The sequence below is a fragment of the Sitophilus oryzae genome, unplaced genomic scaffold (genome assembly GCF_002938485.1).
Source record: "Sitophilus oryzae breed Bouriz unplaced genomic scaffold, Soryzae_2.0 scaffold_1062_pilon_pilon, whole genome shotgun sequence".
In the NCBI taxonomy this organism is placed as follows: domain Eukaryota; kingdom Metazoa; phylum Arthropoda; class Insecta; order Coleoptera; family Curculionidae; genus Sitophilus; species Sitophilus oryzae.
The window spans coordinates 1,317,145-1,334,286 of record NW_022145685.1 but is presented as its reverse complement, the minus strand read 5'-3'; the positions used below and the strand labels follow the sequence as shown (position 1 = coordinate 1,334,286).

General features: G+C 33.9%; 2 protein-coding genes across 3 annotated transcripts in view; one reads left to right on the top strand and one right to left on the bottom strand.

Annotated features, from left to right (window-relative positions):
• Positions 1 to 239: 239 nt before the first annotated feature.
• LOC115878135 (cilia- and flagella-associated protein 44) overlaps positions 240 to 17,142 on the bottom strand; it is a 202,647-nt gene continuing 185,744 nt past the window's right edge. The window contains exons 32-35 of one of the 2 annotated variants that reach the window (XM_030894520.1): positions 8,322 to 8,571; positions 7,324 to 7,489; positions 559 to 734; positions 240 to 462 (exon numbers count right to left, since the gene is read on the bottom strand). In XM_030894520.1, the coding sequence (XP_030750380.1) occupies positions 559 to 734; positions 7,324 to 7,489; positions 8,322 to 8,571 (592 nt within the window). In that variant the 3' untranslated portion in view covers positions 240 to 462. Of the gene's footprint in view, positions 735 to 7,323; positions 7,490 to 8,321; positions 8,572 to 17,142 lie in introns of both variants that reach the window. The other variant, XM_030894513.1, reaches the window with a different exon arrangement.
• Positions 11,147 to 14,134, top strand: LOC115878148 (protein FAM200A-like). Its single transcript, XM_030894533.1, has 2 exons — positions 11,147 to 11,582; positions 11,689 to 14,134. Exon 2 carries the CDS (start codon positions 11,698 to 11,700, stop codon positions 13,798 to 13,800), a length of 2,103 nt encoding a protein of 700 aa, XP_030750393.1. The 5' UTR covers positions 11,147 to 11,582; positions 11,689 to 11,697; the 3' UTR covers positions 13,801 to 14,134.

The following is a 17,142-nucleotide window of genomic DNA, read 5'->3' as shown; positions in this document are numbered from 1 at the left end:
TCTTATATCCACATACATAGAGTGAGTGTTAAATAAGTGCAACTATTTTCGGTGCGGGTAGATCTCGATTTTCTTTTTATCGTTTTTCAAAAACGGAATATTTTACTTTGAAAATTAAAAAAAAATGATTTTTCGATTAAATTTTGAAAACTGCTGGTTCTTTTCTGGGTCTTCTTTCTTGTAAATTTAATCTACTACATATGTTGCTATATTATAAAGATATTGTTATGTTATTATATTCAGCGTTCTAAAATAAAGGAATATAATTTTAATATAATGGAACAAGAACAAACAACTCTAGGTTGTTACGTCACGCCCAAACTGATTGTCGTCTTCAATACCTGAACGCTGTATATTAATTCTCCTGTCATTTCTTGAATGTCGTCTGTGAAGAGTAATATATTCTCTCTGCTCTGGTTATATACTTAATTCTTTATTAATGTATATTATTAAAAAAACAGTCTACAAAAATTGTAATTCTATTATTTATCTATATTGTGTGTGTATATTTATGTATTGTTAATATACATAATTCATAATTAAACAAAACTACAATACCTATTTTTTAGGTATAACGTATAAGTAATCTATTCCAGTACCATAAACTTGTTCTATGATGAAATTAACAACATCTAAAATTTCATTTTTCTCAGCGCTTGGTAATCTATCCAGTGATTTACTAAATTCTTGTTTATCTAATGGTATATCTTGTATAGATTCCTTGATTTGCAAAACTAAAATATATATTTTTTTTAAATTGTTCTGTTAGGGTCAAGTGGTGTAAAAATGAAACACGCCATATTTAGGTAAAAAATGAGACATTCAAATAAAACTACTGAAAACTTATATTCACTCAGTTTTCTTGTTAGGAACATTTAACAATAATTGTTAACTTTTGAAACTGACTTATAAACTTTTGTCTGAGGATATCAGTATGAAGTAGTAAGCGTTCGACACGTCGTCGCGTGCTTAGATAGTTTATGGTATATGGTCTAGAAAGGTATGTCCGTTTAAATTAAGTCCTGTTGGTATGAGAAGCTATTTTTTTGGAAGGGTAAACATGAGACATACAGGGTGGCGCCTCTCATACGTCGCGGAAGCTCCAAGGAGAACGGTAGTTTATATCGACATGAAATTTTGGCAGCATGTGTAGGTTAACTGAAAGCATTTTATAAAAATATATACAATTATATAGGGTGTCCCCAAAAAGAGTTACACATCAAAGTTGTGTTTTTTCTAATCTCTATTTCCCTATATATTAATTGATTTTCGGATTTTAGGAAAAAAATAAAGATGAGTTTTATTAAAGAAGCATATACCTAAAATCTAACGATTTTGACATATTTCACATTTTGTGAAAATGAAGAGTAAATTTTAAATTTCGATAAGATGCGAGCTACCTAAATTTTAGTTGACCTTCTATAGCCTGCTATTTAATTACAATTTTTTTTGAATTGATGACATTTTTTTATTATTTGTATATATGTTTTTGTGCTTTTTTGTTTTGTAAATGCTTTGTCGATGAAGCTATTTTGGCTTTTTGTACAATAAAGCGTTGTTTATTATTATTATTTATTACAGTAATCATTGTACGATAAACCAAACTGAAATTTGACCCGAAAAGTTATAGAGGGTGAGACAAAATTAATATGGAACATTAGTCACTTTTAAAAGCAAGTTACTGCTTTATTTTAAATGGAACACCCTGAATATTTTTTCCGGTGTTCAATGGGGAATTTACATATCTTCAAAATATTATTAAGGTTGCCTACCCGTCAGACAGAGATTTTCCTAGATATTTTATTTTTTATGATTTTGCGTCAGTAGATCTTTATTATTTCAAAAAAATCTAGGTGGTTGTGTGATATACCTTTTGTTAATTTAACAAAAATTAAAGATTGTAAAGTAAAATACTCAACGGTAATAAAAAGATACACGTTTAAAACATATTTTAATTATCACAAAATTAAAACTAGATATAAACCTATAATTATGTGACAAAAATTAGCTAGATGTGTGATAAAAAATTACCTAGTGGGAAAGACCTTTTATGATTTTAAATCGTTTTTTTCTGAGAATGTATGTCTGAGTGATTTCAATGTTTAATTTATGAGTTTTTATTTTTTTTATATAAGTTTACATTTTATTATCAATGTATCTATGTTTAAGTGACAAATGTGTAATGATTGTCTAAATTTTGTATTTTTATATTATTGACGTGTGTGTATATTTATTATTGTCACCAATAAACTTGATTTGATTTGATTAGATGAAATCAAATGCTCAAAATGCTTCCTTTCCTGTTAACTGCATAAAATGATTGTCTTTTCAAAAGGATCTTTTCATTTTAAAAGGCATATGTGGAGTTCTACCTCAACAAGCAGCTACACTTGGAATTTTATAAAAAGAAAAATAAAACGCTACACACTAATTTCTCTCATGTTGTTGACAATAGTTGGTCGATAAAAAAACCCAGACTAGACAAAATCAGAAGCATTTAAGTATTCTATTATTTGGTGAATGCAGTGTGCAACTGTGTGTGATAACCACGGGGGTGTCACTTGTATGGGAAAACAGGCAACAGTCAAATTTAAACGTGCCAGGACCAATGACAAAGAAAGCAACATCTGCCAGGCATTGGCTTTCTTTGTCACTCACATTGCTTAAATCATGATACCGCGGCCATTTTGTCAACAAAGAAGCTGGCCGGGCTGTCCTGGCAAGTGATTTAAAACAATTTTGCTTTTTTACAATATTAAATTACCATTTGGATGTATTTAATGCGATTATTCAGTTAACTGGTAAGTCAGAAATTACACACAAATACTTTATTCGTAAATACAACTAAGATGTAAACGTATTTTTAGATTTCAACTTTTGCAAAGACCCGCCGATAGAACTTGCCTGGCAGCGTACCTGTTTAACTAAACGTATTATTTCCTGATAATAATATCAAAACACGTAAGTACCTCTATAATTTATGATGAAAAATGATTTTGATTATGTTTTATATTATTTAAATACTTTCTAACCTCAAATAATAGTAAGATCCTTGTTTATATCGCACAGCCCGTTCAAAACTGTATTGTCTTCAAAAAATGTTTACAAAACAAACAATTATTACAAAAACAATGTCCTTTTAATCTGATTTATACCTCAGAAGGATGCCAGTAAAATTTTATTAAATCAACATTATATTATTTGGCCATTAATATGCAAAAAGGAGCATATTGCCTTAACTTAAATTTTCTTTTACTCCTCCTGACAATGTTCTCTATATTCTCTATTTTGAGTTAGTAAACTTTTGAACGGGATGTGCGATATATAAAATACATAATATAAACAAGGGTATGATCTAGTATGATCTGATAAAAGTATTTTTTGATGCATTTTTTGGTTATTTATGCACATTGGCTTGGTTTATGTTTTATTCAGCTTATATTTATTTGGTATAACAGTTTTTTTTGCCTTTGGAATGGCATGCATTGAGGCTAGATAGTGTTTCATTAGATCATTAAAGGAATTTAAAGTAGCATATATTTTTTGTGATATTAGTGTGTTATCATGATACAGGTAGTTGTATCATAGTGCCTTATGCATGTTATTTACCTATTATATACTTATGTATTATCAGTAAATAGATGATAATATACTACTAAAATGTCTTTTTAATAGTATGTTTATCTTTCCAATTCACTAGTTATTTGCAAAATATATTTTGAACTAATTTAAGTAATTAATTGATCATCTTTCTTTTTCAGGTTCCGGGATATTCTTTTTCATTGTTAAAAAAATATATATATTTCAATATTATTGTAATATAAATCGCAGCTCTAAAAAATAAATGATATTGTTTACTAATGTGTAATTTATTTACTATGAATTTTCTCTGAAAATAATAAGCCTTTAATAATATCATTGATTTGCTGTGTAAAGTTAATAGACATATTTTTTAATACATTAAATTATATTAAAGTAATAAAAAATATGTTTGTTAACTTTAAACAGTAAGTCAGTGATACTTATAAAAATATTTTTTTAAAAATTTCCCCTTTTTTAAGGCCCGCCCCTCCAATTCCCCTCAATTTAGCTAGTACTGCCAGGCGACACCAGGTGGCGTCTGTTTCCATTTTTTAACATGAAGTTAGCATTTCTTTAATGTATCTATTCTCTGGTGATAACCAATAGAATCATATCAATTCTCTCTGATGTCGGATAAGCTTGCATTTTTGGAAAATTTCTGAGAAATTTTTTTGTTTTAACTGACACCAAATGATAACTAGTTGTTAAAGTTGAACCAATTAGATAGCTATGTTGAAGTAACGTCAGATATATCACAACCATCTAGATTTTATCAAATAAAGATTTCTCAGATCAAATTATGTAAATGAAAATATCTAGGAAAATCTTTTGTTTGTTAGGCAACCTTAATAGTATTTTGAAGAGACATGAATAATTCTCCATTGAATTTCGGAATAATACACTGGGTGTTCCATTTAAAATAAAAGAGTAACATGCTTTTAAAGGTGACCAATGTTTAATATTAACTATGTCTCACCCTGTATAACTTTTTGGATCAAGTTTTAATTTGATTTGTACTTGTTTGTACTTAGTTTGATTGTACAATAGTTAATTTAACTACATATTAGGCTATGCCGGGTAAATATCAATTTAGGTAGCCTTTATTGTAATTTAAAAATTGTTCTTTATTTCTAGAAAATGTTAAATATGTCAATAACCTTGCATTTTAGTCATATACTTCTCTAATTAAACTCACCTTTATTTTTCTCCCAGAATCCGAAAATCAATTAATATATAGGATGTTTCGTTACAAAAAACACAACTTTGATATGTAACTTTTTTGGGGACACTCTGTAGAACTCTCTATATTTTTAAAAAATCCTCTGAATTAACCTACATATGCTCACAAAATTTTATTTCAATACAAACTGTCGTTCTCCTTGGAGCCTCCGCGGCGTATGAGATGCGCCACCCTGTACACAGGGGTAAAAATGAGACAACGTGTACGTAACCCAAACCATGTATATTTTTAAATTAAAAAATGTAAAGAAATCGAACAAGTATAAAAAAAGATCTTAAAAAGGCTTCTAAGTTAGTCAGCAGCGGAGATGTAACGCAACCAACAAACTCTTCATATTGATCAAATCTGTATTAGTTACTAAGATAAATACTGTTTCAAAGAAAGACACTGTTTTAAAATTACCACCATCAAATTTGCAAGGTTTGCTTTGGTTTGGATGGATTTTGAGGAATATTTATTTCGTTAATTAGTATATTAGTTTTTTTTTTGTTCCACTCTTTAAGTGACACTTTTAATATTTTAATGTCACTTATTAACTACATATTTTTCTTCATTTTTAATTTAATATAATTGTTTTACACTTTGAGTTTATAAATGTTTTGCGGCGGTGTAATTTTACTGAATTTTGATTTGAATTATATGTAGGTGTTCTTTATTAGTTTAGATTTTTTTATTTGAGTTATAATAAAAAAGATAAATTTCTCTGTCTAATTTCTACCTTTCTACTCTCACCTTTACTTCAACATTTAATATAAGCGATATCAGGGCCTTTAAACGTACTTTTGTGACTGTCTCCTTTTTAACCCAGCATGTCTCATTTTTAGACTTTTTATGGGTTAAATATGAGACACACTTTTCTGCCAACTGACTATTTTAGGGGTACTTTTGGTATATTTGTACTTTTGCAATAGTTTCGTTACTCGTTACCACCAAATGCTTTTAAAGAAGAAATACTGTTGTATTTAAAGGGTTGTAACTAAGAAAAAAAAACTAAACGTTTTAAAAAAAGTCTCATTTTTACACAACTTGACCCTATACATGGTGGTCCGAATTGTATTCCGGAAACTTCGGCAGCATATTCTGTAGATGAAAATAAGTTAAAAAGTTCGTAATATTTCGATTTTTTCCAAATAATTTCTGAAGTAACGTCAATATTTGGAAGAAAATTGGTGTCTAGAAGTTTTCTGACATGAGAAATTTGATTTTGATGTCAATATGACTCCTACTGGTAGACGGCGCCACCTACATGTGTTTTAACTGTTTTGAAGCGTAATAACTTTTTGTCCATACCTGTATAAAACTACCGAGAGAAAAAATATACATCTCTGGAACTTTTTACGTAAAAAAATATCTCTTTGTAAAAATCGCTACGAGCAACCGTTCTCAAGATTTTTAGAATGGAAATAGTCAATACATGTCATTATTGACGAAAAATAAGCACGTTGAGTAGATAGTTATTTCACTGAAATAATAAATTTGGGAAATTTTAATTTTTTTAAATTAATCATAAAATTTTCTGCAAAAAATGACGATAAAACTGTTTCTGTTGAATTTTTGGCACAAAAACTTTCAAATTTATGATCTCAGTCTAATAACTATTTAGTCAACATGTTTAATTTATGTTAGGCTGTTATTTTATGTACTAATCTAAAAGTTAATAAAGTTTATTATTATTTTTTTGGTTTTGCTTTCTCAGCTAATGCTGGTTCAATTTACTATGTGGCAGAGAAAAACTTCATTTTATTCTGCTACACATTTAGAAATTTTCTCGTTATTGTACAGGTTTGGAGGAGTACACTTTTTTGCATCAGACTGCTGAGTTCTTTACACAATCCGAGCCGGTCTATATTTTTCCTTAAGTTAGCAGTCATAACCCCGCATGCCGATATTACAATTAGTATTATTTCTACTGTGCTCAATTGCCATTTCTACTGTGCTCAATTACACATATTATTATTATTATTATTATTATTATGTCAATGATGACAGGTATTGATAATTTCGATTCCAAATATCTCGAAAACCAATACTCGTAGCGATTTTTACCAAGAGACATTTTTTACGTAAAAAGCGTCTTAAATGTATATTTTTAAACTCATTAGTTTTATACAGGTACGGACGAAAAGTTATTACTCTTCAAAACTCAGTTAAAAAATATGTAGGTGGCGCCCCCTACAAGCAGGAGTCATATTGATATCAAAATAAAATTTCTCATGTCAAAAAAACCCCAGACACCAATTTTCATCCAAATATTGACGTTACTTCAGAAATTATTTGGAAAAAATCGAAATAAAAATGAAACTTTTACACCCTGTATCTCCGAAACTAAACATTTTAGGACATATATTTATATGAACTTTTTTATTTATTTTTATGTGTAGAATATGCTGCCGAAGTTTCCGGAATACAGTTCGGACCACCCTGTATAATCAATTTAATTATTATTATTGGTTGTAGTTGATTGCATTAAGAGCAATGAATTTAAAATAATTTAATGTTACCTATTTCAGCCATTATTTTTTCGCTAGAAATTATTTCTATTGGGAGTGCGTCTAATAGTCTCTCTATTATGGTAGGTATTAAATAATGTGGATCATGACATAGGACTTCGCTTATTGTTTCATCAAGAATTTCTTTTACACAATTCATTATACGCTCTTCGCTGGTCTAAAATTTAAAACATAAAATTATATTTGGTATTATATTTGGTAAAATGGATGATGTTTAAAACTGATCCATCGGAAAATAATGCATACAAAACTTAGTACTGTGAGAGTGTTCTTGTTAGGAATACTATCTACGACAACAACGAATACTATGCTCCAACAAAAATACCGTAAGATGAATTAAAAACTTATTATTTTAAAATAATGATACGTCTCAAAAGTGGCTCACACCTATAACTTATTTTTTTCAGATAAAACAAAGAGATTTGGTATGTTAGTATATGACATAAGTTGGGATTGATTGACATATTCAATTGTTTTCTGTTACTTCCTGTTTCACCGGAAATGACTACAACTTTTGATTTTTAAATGGCACCCTCGGTATTTTTTTCCTTTATCGATAGAAAATGAAACTCTGAATAGAATGACATATCATATGTCAACTTTTGACCTTTTCGCATATGGTTTATTTGAAATTGTAACATGCGGTTCATAACGAAAATTTGACTCAAAATACCAGGTGTACGGTATCAAATTATTCGTAAAAAAATGCTTTTTCAAAATATGCTAATGAGCCACCCTCGTTCCATTTGAAAAAATAAAAAAGTTATAGGGGTGAGCCACTTTTGAGACGCACCCGGTATATTATGGTAAAAACTAGTGCCCTATAAACCAGAGTCTTATAAACTAGAGTCTACGGCGAAATTGATTCCGTATCTCGATAATGTATTTTTTAATTAGTTATTTTGATAAATTAAGATGTTCAGTAACACACAATGCGTGTTTTTTTTTATTGATAAGTTATTGATTTTTATAAAGAAGTTATACATTACCACTGGCTCTTGCAAAATAAATAGCTTTTCTGCACTATCGCCAACACTTTGGCGTTGTTTTTCATCTAGCTCAATAGGAATATTATCGAGTATTTGTCCAATAATGTCTTGAATACTAATGCACTTCATCATTCCAGTTAAAATATTCTGAACCATTATATGGGTACTTCTCTGCTTTAGACTGTCTCCAACATCCTGCATTAGGTTTTCTACCAACTCAGTAATAATATCTTCGGCTTGCGTCGAATAACTGAAATGGTAATATAGTGTGTTAAAAAATATTTAGATATAAGCGAAACCAATTAAACTTTTAGTTACGTAATCGAGAGCGCGATTTTTATATTCATTGTTGCCAACCTTGGACATATTCGGCGCCGGGCTGGCTAAGTGGAATTTACATTTCCCGCTGGGGATTCAGGTGGTAATCTGCTGTAAAAAACGGCAAGTTGCCACATTTATTTGTTTATTTCCTGACATTGTCATTCGTTTTGACACTTTAGTTTTGTATTACGTGTTTTTGGTTTAAATCAATAATTGTGTTGTGATACTTTAAGCTTAAAATTTTTTACTAGCAAACCTTGGGGTCGGTCTAGTTTGCCCCCCGTACTAGAGGAAATTCAAAAATAGATATATCATTATTTTCCACACATTTTGCACAATTTTGCACACCATAAATGATATTTTGCACACTTACCTAAGAGAAACCAAAGCAGTTTTTTAAACGGGGGGGGCAAACTTACCGTTTCCCCCATTTGTTACGAAATTGATTTATTTCTATGTACATCGCGATTCGGCTAATTTTGCACAATTTTGCACACCTATTTTTAAATTTTGCACACCCTCCTGACGAAAGTTATAAAGGGTTTTGAAATTCCCCCCCCCCATCTGTTACTAAATTAAATTTTGTTTATATCAAACGAATCAGATAATTTTGCACACCTGTTTTTGAATTTTGCATACCATCCTGATTAAAGTTATGAGGGTTTGAAAATTTGCAATTCCCCCCCCCCCCATCAGCTACGAAATTGAATTTTGTTTATATCAAACAAATTGGCTAATTTTGCACAATTTTGCACACTCTCCTGATAAAAGTTATAAAAGTTTGAATATTTGAATTTTGTCCCATTGTGTGTGAATTGTCCCATTTAAAGAAACATAAGTATGAGTCATCTTTGAAAATGATAGATCTCAGCCACGTGGAAAACTGTACGGAACCCAGACTTCACCTTTTCGATAAGTTATAGGATAACCGAGACATGAGGGTTGTCGAAAAATGCAAAATACAAGAGGGCTAGGACAAATCTGTGTGTAGAATCTTAGTTTCATAAATATGTTCTTCTATGCAAGCTATAAATTATCGAAAAGGTGAAATCTAAGTTTCGTGGAGTTTTTCACGTCACTGAGATCTATCACTTTCGAAATATGACTCATACCAAAGAATATCTTAATACCCTAGAAGTCTCGTCTCGCATCAAAATCTGACCTGTCGATGGGGCCTCGCTTTGGCGAGCGAGGCCCCAACTTCGTGGGGCCTCGCTATTTTGCTCGGGATTGAACTGTTACGTTTTTCGTCGGTTCCGTGTGGATAGAAAGTCACAATTTATTTAAACACTATTTATTTAACACTAATTAACAAAAACAATAACGATAAAAGACTTATAGAACTATTTACAAACGATTTATAACTAAGAATTTATTTTGAACTTTAGCGCGTCAACTGTACTGTTTATTTATAACCCTCTGTAGGCCACAGCCGCCGGCTTTTATACCGACAGGTAAAGAACACTAGAATAGTCCATAGATCGTTAGGTGCGTAGAGAAGGTTTTCGAATGTTCTCGTATGTACTAGTCCATTCCAGTGGGACTCGATTCTTCTCGAACCAATGAATCATTACCGTGTCTATTCTTTAATGCGATGTTAAGGTCATCTGAGGGCGGGACATATAGTTAGGTTAGGTCGAGTTCACACGGGTCCGCAACACTGCCCCCTTCTTAGGCACATGCTCGTCCCGAGATGTACACGGTGAATGAAGGTATTTGCAAAGCTGGCCCCTGGTACATTGCGAAGTCTGGTAGAAATAGCAGTCTACAGTTTTCTCTCCCGATCTCAGCTTTGGGTTGTAGGAGCAAACGAGGATCTCGATTCCCGTAAATCTGAATAAGACTTCAATCATGTTCCGGATTGTACGCCAACTCAAACCATCGAGTCCACACGCCAGCTTCGGAATGGCTAATCGTGCAATGTTGTTGTTTAGCTGGGGCTTCTCTCAGTTCAATCAGGGTCTTCATAGATTTGAGATAAGTCGGCTTACTCGGGGACCATTCCTTGGTGACTAGGTAGAAAATGTGCCTTGCTTGACCATGTTCATTGTCGAGTTAGCCTCAAGACGCTCCCAACCTCTGGATCCTGTCGGCGTAGTTCTCCGACACGCCCAAACTTCTCATTGAACGTCGCAGCGATTCCTCTGGACATCCGCAAATCTCAGGGCCACACAATGAGCGAGCGAATAATCAGGAGGCACGGAAAAGAGGTCTCGTTGATCTTCTTTGGTTACACCATAGCGAGCCTTCTCACTGCTGTTGTATCGTGCCATGAAATCGTCAAAGGACATCTCCGAATCAGGGGGATCAAAGCTGCAGGTTCTCACGGTCCCAGCACGATCTTCTATTTCGCCTTGGTAGGGGCTCAAACGGTTGAAATGGACTACCCTCGGTTTTCCTTTTGGCAATTTTCTGATACGGTATACGACGTCATTAATCCTATCCATGACTTCGTATGGTCCTTCCCACGAGGATTGTAGCTTCGGAGATAAGCCAGTGTTGCCAACCGTAGCGGAATTCCGCTACGCATAGCGGAATTTACCGTCAAGAGCGGTGTAGCGGCGGCGGAACCAAATGACAGTAAGACGTAGCGGAATATTTTAATTCTCTTAGACGCGTGTAATGACGTCAACATTCTAAAACAGATTATTTATCATAAGTATTATGAGCAGTAAGAAGTTATGTGTTTTATTATATATTAATCTTATTTATTATTAACTAAAACTCAAATCAACAAGGCAGCGACATCTATCAATCAATCAATCAACCGGCACTGTGGCGTGCCAGGTAAAATGTGTTAGAGAGCGCCGGGAGCGGTAGAGGGCTCTAGGCTCTAGTGCGCTGATCGCTATTTACTAGTTCTCGGTGGTTCCCAAAATCTTTTAAAGTAAACAAAACAAAAGCAATGTAGGTTGTACGTGTATTTAGTATTATAAAAAGGTATGCTAATATGATTTATACATATATACATGCATTCAAGCAGAATACATATCTAAATATGCATAAATACCACAATAAAAAATTACATAATTTGCACTCATTTCAGGGGCGCAATATGTCTGAGTTATCTGATTCTGATATAGGAAAAAGCGGATCATCTACTCCGAAAAAGAAAAGGGCAATGAGGCACGAACTGGCCAGAGATGAAAAGAAAAGCCGAAAACAACTTTTTTCCAGAAAGTGGATGGAAGAAGATATTTTTAAGCGATGGCTACTACCAACTGAAGATCCAGCTAAAGCTAAGTGTAAAGTATGCCAGTTGAATTTAGGGACCAAAAGAAGTGATTTGTTAAGCCATGGGAAAAGTCAGAAACATTTAAAAAATATGAACTTAACGCAAATAACTAGACCAATTACTGAAATATTTCAGTCTTCTAAACAAGATAAAAATCTAATAATAGCAGATATCAGATTTACTTTGTTAGCTGCATCTCATAATTTTAGTTTTAGTTCTATTGACCATGTAACCGACACTTGTAAATTAAGTTTTAGTGATTCGAAAATCGCAAAAAATATGCAATTAAGGCGTACAAAATGCACAAGCATTTTAAAAAACGTACTTGCATCTACAATTAAAGAGGCATTGTGTGGTGAACTGAAGAATAACAGTTTTTCTATTCTTGTAGATGAAAGTACAGACATCAGCAATTATCGGTACCTGTGTATTTTAGTTAGATATATTTATGAAAACAAAATCAAAACCGAATTATTAGACTTAATTCCCATCAAGGCTGATGAGGGGTCAGCAAAAGGTCTCTATTCCCTGTTTAAAAAATGTCTGACTGATTTTAATTTAAGCGTGAATAATATTGTGGGTTATTGCTCTGATAACGCCAGTGTCATGATGGGGAACAAAGAATCATTTAAGACTTATCTCTTAAACGAAAATCACCATATTGTTGTAAATGGATGTGTGTGTCACTCGGCTCATTTAATTGCTGCTGCCGCTAGCCAAGAATTGCCAAGTAATATAGAAGCATTATTGCAAAATATCTCCAATTATTTTTCTAGAAGTCCAAAGAGACAGTCAGTTTTAGAAGAATTTCAACAATTTATGCGGGCAGCTCAACTTAAAATTATAAGCCCCAGCAAAACCAGATGGTTGGCACTATCAAATTGTGTTGAAAGGCTAATTGATCAGTGGGATGTTCTTTTAGAAGTCTTCCGAGTAGCTGCCTTTGAAGATAAAAATCAAGTAGGCAATATGATATTTAATGAAATGCAAAATCCCTATGTCAAAGCTTATCTTCTATTTTTAAAACACGTTCTTCCGATCTTTAATTCATTTAATGCTATGTTTCAGTCTTCCAAAGTCCTTGTAGATAAAATGTATGTAGAGAGTAGAAGATTTGTGAAGATACTATGTGTAAACTTTGTCAAACCCTCCTGTTATACGAGTGAGGTTGAACTTGATCTATTAAATGTATTTGATCCAAATGTGTTGCTTCCGGTGGAAGAAATTAATGTGGGTTTGAATACCATGAATTTACTCAAAGATTGTATCAAAGCTGATAACGAACAATTTAAACTTAAGTGTTTGAAATTTTATCAAGTAGCCGTTGCCCAAGCATTTAAAAGATTGCCTACTAAAGATAAATTTTATAAAAATATTACATTTGTACAACCGCAAAATGCTCTGAATGTAAATCTAAAACATGATATTGATGAAATTTGTAACACATTTAAAAATAAAATAGACCCCGTAAAAGCTATAACTGAATATAATAATATAAAAATATATTTTTCTGAAGAAGAAAAAGAAAGTCTAACATGCGATGATGTAATTACGTTCTGGACAACTTTGTTGGACATGAAAAATTTTAACGATGAGCATTTATTTAGAAATATCAGCATAGTTGCTCTGATCATCCTTACTTTAACTCACGGCAACGCGGACGTGGAAAGAGTGTTTTCAATAATGACTGATGTTAAGTCAAAAAAAAGAAATCGCCTTTCACCTGATACTCTGAGTGATATTCTCAGAGTAAAAATTGATTTAGCAACCAAAAATAAATGCTGCACGAGTTATGCAATTAGCGAAAGCCATTTTCAAAAATTTAATCAGTTCATGTACCAATTTAAAACCAAAAATGAGGCAACTAGGTCCACCGCCCCCAAAGAAAATGTTTGTGACACTGACACGTCTGATTCAGATTAGAGCACGATTAGAGTTAGTTAATTTAAGTGTATGTTTATCTTTTAAAGAGAAAATATATTTTTGATTTATTTTCCATTTTTCCAGATAAGGATTTATTTGTGATTTATTGTTTATATTTATATGTTTACAAAATAAAAGTGCTTATTTTGCTGTAATTTTTTTTATATTGAAAAAAATCAATTGCCAAATGGTATCTATATAAATCATAATTCCAAAATAGACTAGATTTGTAGTGAAATTAGAAATGACACGACCGTAGCGGGGAGTAGCGGAATTTGTGTAGTGACGTAGCGATATTCGTAGTTTTCTGGTTGGCAACACTGAGATAAGCCACGACGTCTCTGCGGGTTGTATAGCCACACCAACTTCCCTGGTTGGTATCCTCCATGCTCAGCTTGAATGTCGTAGTGTTCCTTCATTCGATCACTAGCACTTTGAATATTGAGGCGGACTCTCTGATGAATGTCGTCGATCCTTTGACGTAGTGTGTGGACATAATCTTCTCCGGCGACTTCTTCTCCCGGTCGGCAACCAAATTTCAGATCACAGGGTAGGCGCACTTCCCGTCCCATAACGATGCTGGCTGGAGTTTGCCCCGTAGATTCTTGGAGGGATGAACGGTAGGCCAACAGGAACAGGTGAAGAAATTTGTCCCAGTCTCTTTGGTGGTCAGAGACTACTTTGGCCAGATAACGGTTGATAGTTCTGTTCATGCGTTCAACCATCCCATCGGATTGTGGATGTAGAGCAGTCGTCCTGGTTTTGCGGATGTTCAGGACTTCACAGACGCCTTGGAACAGATTGGACTCAAAGTTTCTTCCCTGATCTGAATGAAGCTCCATGGGAACACCAAACCTGCAGATCCATTCTTTAACAAGGGCATCAGCAATCGTGGACGCTTCTTGATTTGGCAACGCGTAGGCCTCGACCCATTTGCGGAGTAATCCATTACTACCACAATATATTTGTTGACATCGTTCGACTCTGGGAAAGGACCAACCACGTCGATCGCTATTCGTTCGAAGGGACTGCCTACATTGTACTGGCGCATTGGGGCTTTACCGCGCTTTTGTGGTCCATTGATGGCGGCGCAAACGTCACATTTCTTGCACCATTTCCTCACATCTCCTTTGCAGTTCACCCAATAGAACCGTTCCCGCAGCTTGCAAGTGTCTTGGTAACACCGAGATGTCCACCGCTGGTTCCATTGTGAACTTCCTCCAAGACTTCCGGGATCCTCTTCTTTGGAATGACGATCTGCCTTCTCTCTTCTTGTCCCTCCGGTCTCTCGATCACACGGCGAAGTAGTCCGTTATCTATTACCAAGGAATTCCACTGAGCCCAGTACGACTTTACGTTCGGCGAATATCTGCAAACTTCTTCCCACGTTGGTCTTAGGTCTGCATTTTTCTAGTTAATTACTAAACCTAATTCTGGGTCACTGGTTTGGTCATTTGCAAGATCTTCGGGTTGCCAAGTATCATTAACCACAGTTGTTCTTACGAGTTTCGCTTCTTTCTCTTCTGCTCGGGAACAATGCTTACAGTCCTTATCGCAAGGTCTTCTGGAAAGTGCGCCGGCATTTCGATGGATTGCCCCAGCTCGATGTTCTGTGTCGAAGTCAAATTCTTGTAATCGTTCGATCCATCTAGCTACCTGCCCTTCAGGATTCTTAAACTGCAACAGCCATTTCAAAGCAGCATGGTCTGTTCTTAACAAGAACTTTCTTCCATAGAGATACTTGTAGAAGTGTTCCACTGCTTTAACTACGGCTAGTAATTCTCGTCTGGTCACGCAGTAGTTCCTTTCCAGTTTTGACAAGGTCTTACTAAAATAACCAATTACTTTTTCTTGACCATCCTGGATCTGAGACAGAACAGCGCCTAACGCAACATTGCTAGCGTCGGTATCCAATATAAAGTTTCCGTTGCCAAGAGGGTAGCTAAGTATGGGCGCACTAGTCAGGGCCTTCTTCAATTTTCGGAATGTCTCGTCAGAATCTGAGTCCGATCTATTCTTTAATGCGATGTTAAGGTCATCTGAGGGCGGGACATATAGTTAGGTTAGGTCGAGTTCACACGGGTCCCCAACAGAACGAACAGACGCGCGGCGTTGCCTTGTTTTGTGTGTACTTTCTTGAATAGTTTTAAATTATAGTTTTAAATTTCATCTATTGCTATAATCAGTCTTTCCGCTCTCCGCTCTCCGCTCTTCGCACTCCGCAGTTTTCATATAATATTATCTATATAATTCCCGTGTTACAGTTTTGGGTGGTTTTGGTTACCGTACTCCTCCGAAACGGCTTGACCGATTTTGATGAAATTTTATATGTATATTCAGTAGGTCTGAGAATAGGTAGTTATATATTTTTTATACCCTTAAGCGAGGGGTGTCTCACTACTGGAATTACATGTACATTTTCTTGGCAGTCGCTGGCAGTCGCTGGCAGTCATTGGCAGTCTTACGGTAGTCACCTATAATAATTACATGGCTGTCATAGGCAGTCTTCTTGGCTGTGATTGGCAGTCGTTTGGTAGAAAGATGATATTTTGGCAGTACATGTACATTTTTTACCCAAGTGAGACACCCCTCGCCCTTAAGTGATAAGGGTAGTCCACCCCAATTTTTTTATTTTGTGAATTTTTTTTTTTTATTTGGCATTAAAAAATACAAACAACCCTAAATTTTCACCGTTCTACCTTCATCCCCTATTTTTTAATAGGGGTTGTTTTTTAATTTTTTGTTACCATCTCCGAAACGGCTTGACCGATTTTGATAAAATTTTATATGTATATTCAGTACGTCTAAGAATAGGTTGTTATCTATTTTTATACCCTTAACTGATAAGGGTAGCCGAGAGGGTAGCCCACCCTCATTTTTTTAGTTTTTGAAAAGAAAAAAATGTTTTTATTTTTTTATTTGGCATTAAGAAATACAAACAACCCTAAATTTTCACCGTTCTGCTATCATCCCCTATTTTTAATAGGGTTTGTTTTTATATTTTTTTTTGTTGCCATCTCCGAAACGGCTTGGCCGATTTTGATGAAATTTTATATGTATATTCAGTACGTCTAAGAATAGGTTGTTATCTATTTTTTATACCCTTATGTGGTAAGGGTAGCTCACCCTCATTTTTTATTTTTTGAAAAGAAAAAAATGTTTTTATTTTTTTAGTTGGCATTAATAAATACATATAACCCTAAATTTTCACCGTTCCACCATCATCCCCTATATTTTAATAGGGGTTGTTTTTTTTTTAATTTTTTGTTACCATCTCCGAAACGGCTAGACCGATTTTGATGAAATTTTATATGTATATTCAGTAGGTCTGGTTTGGTTTGG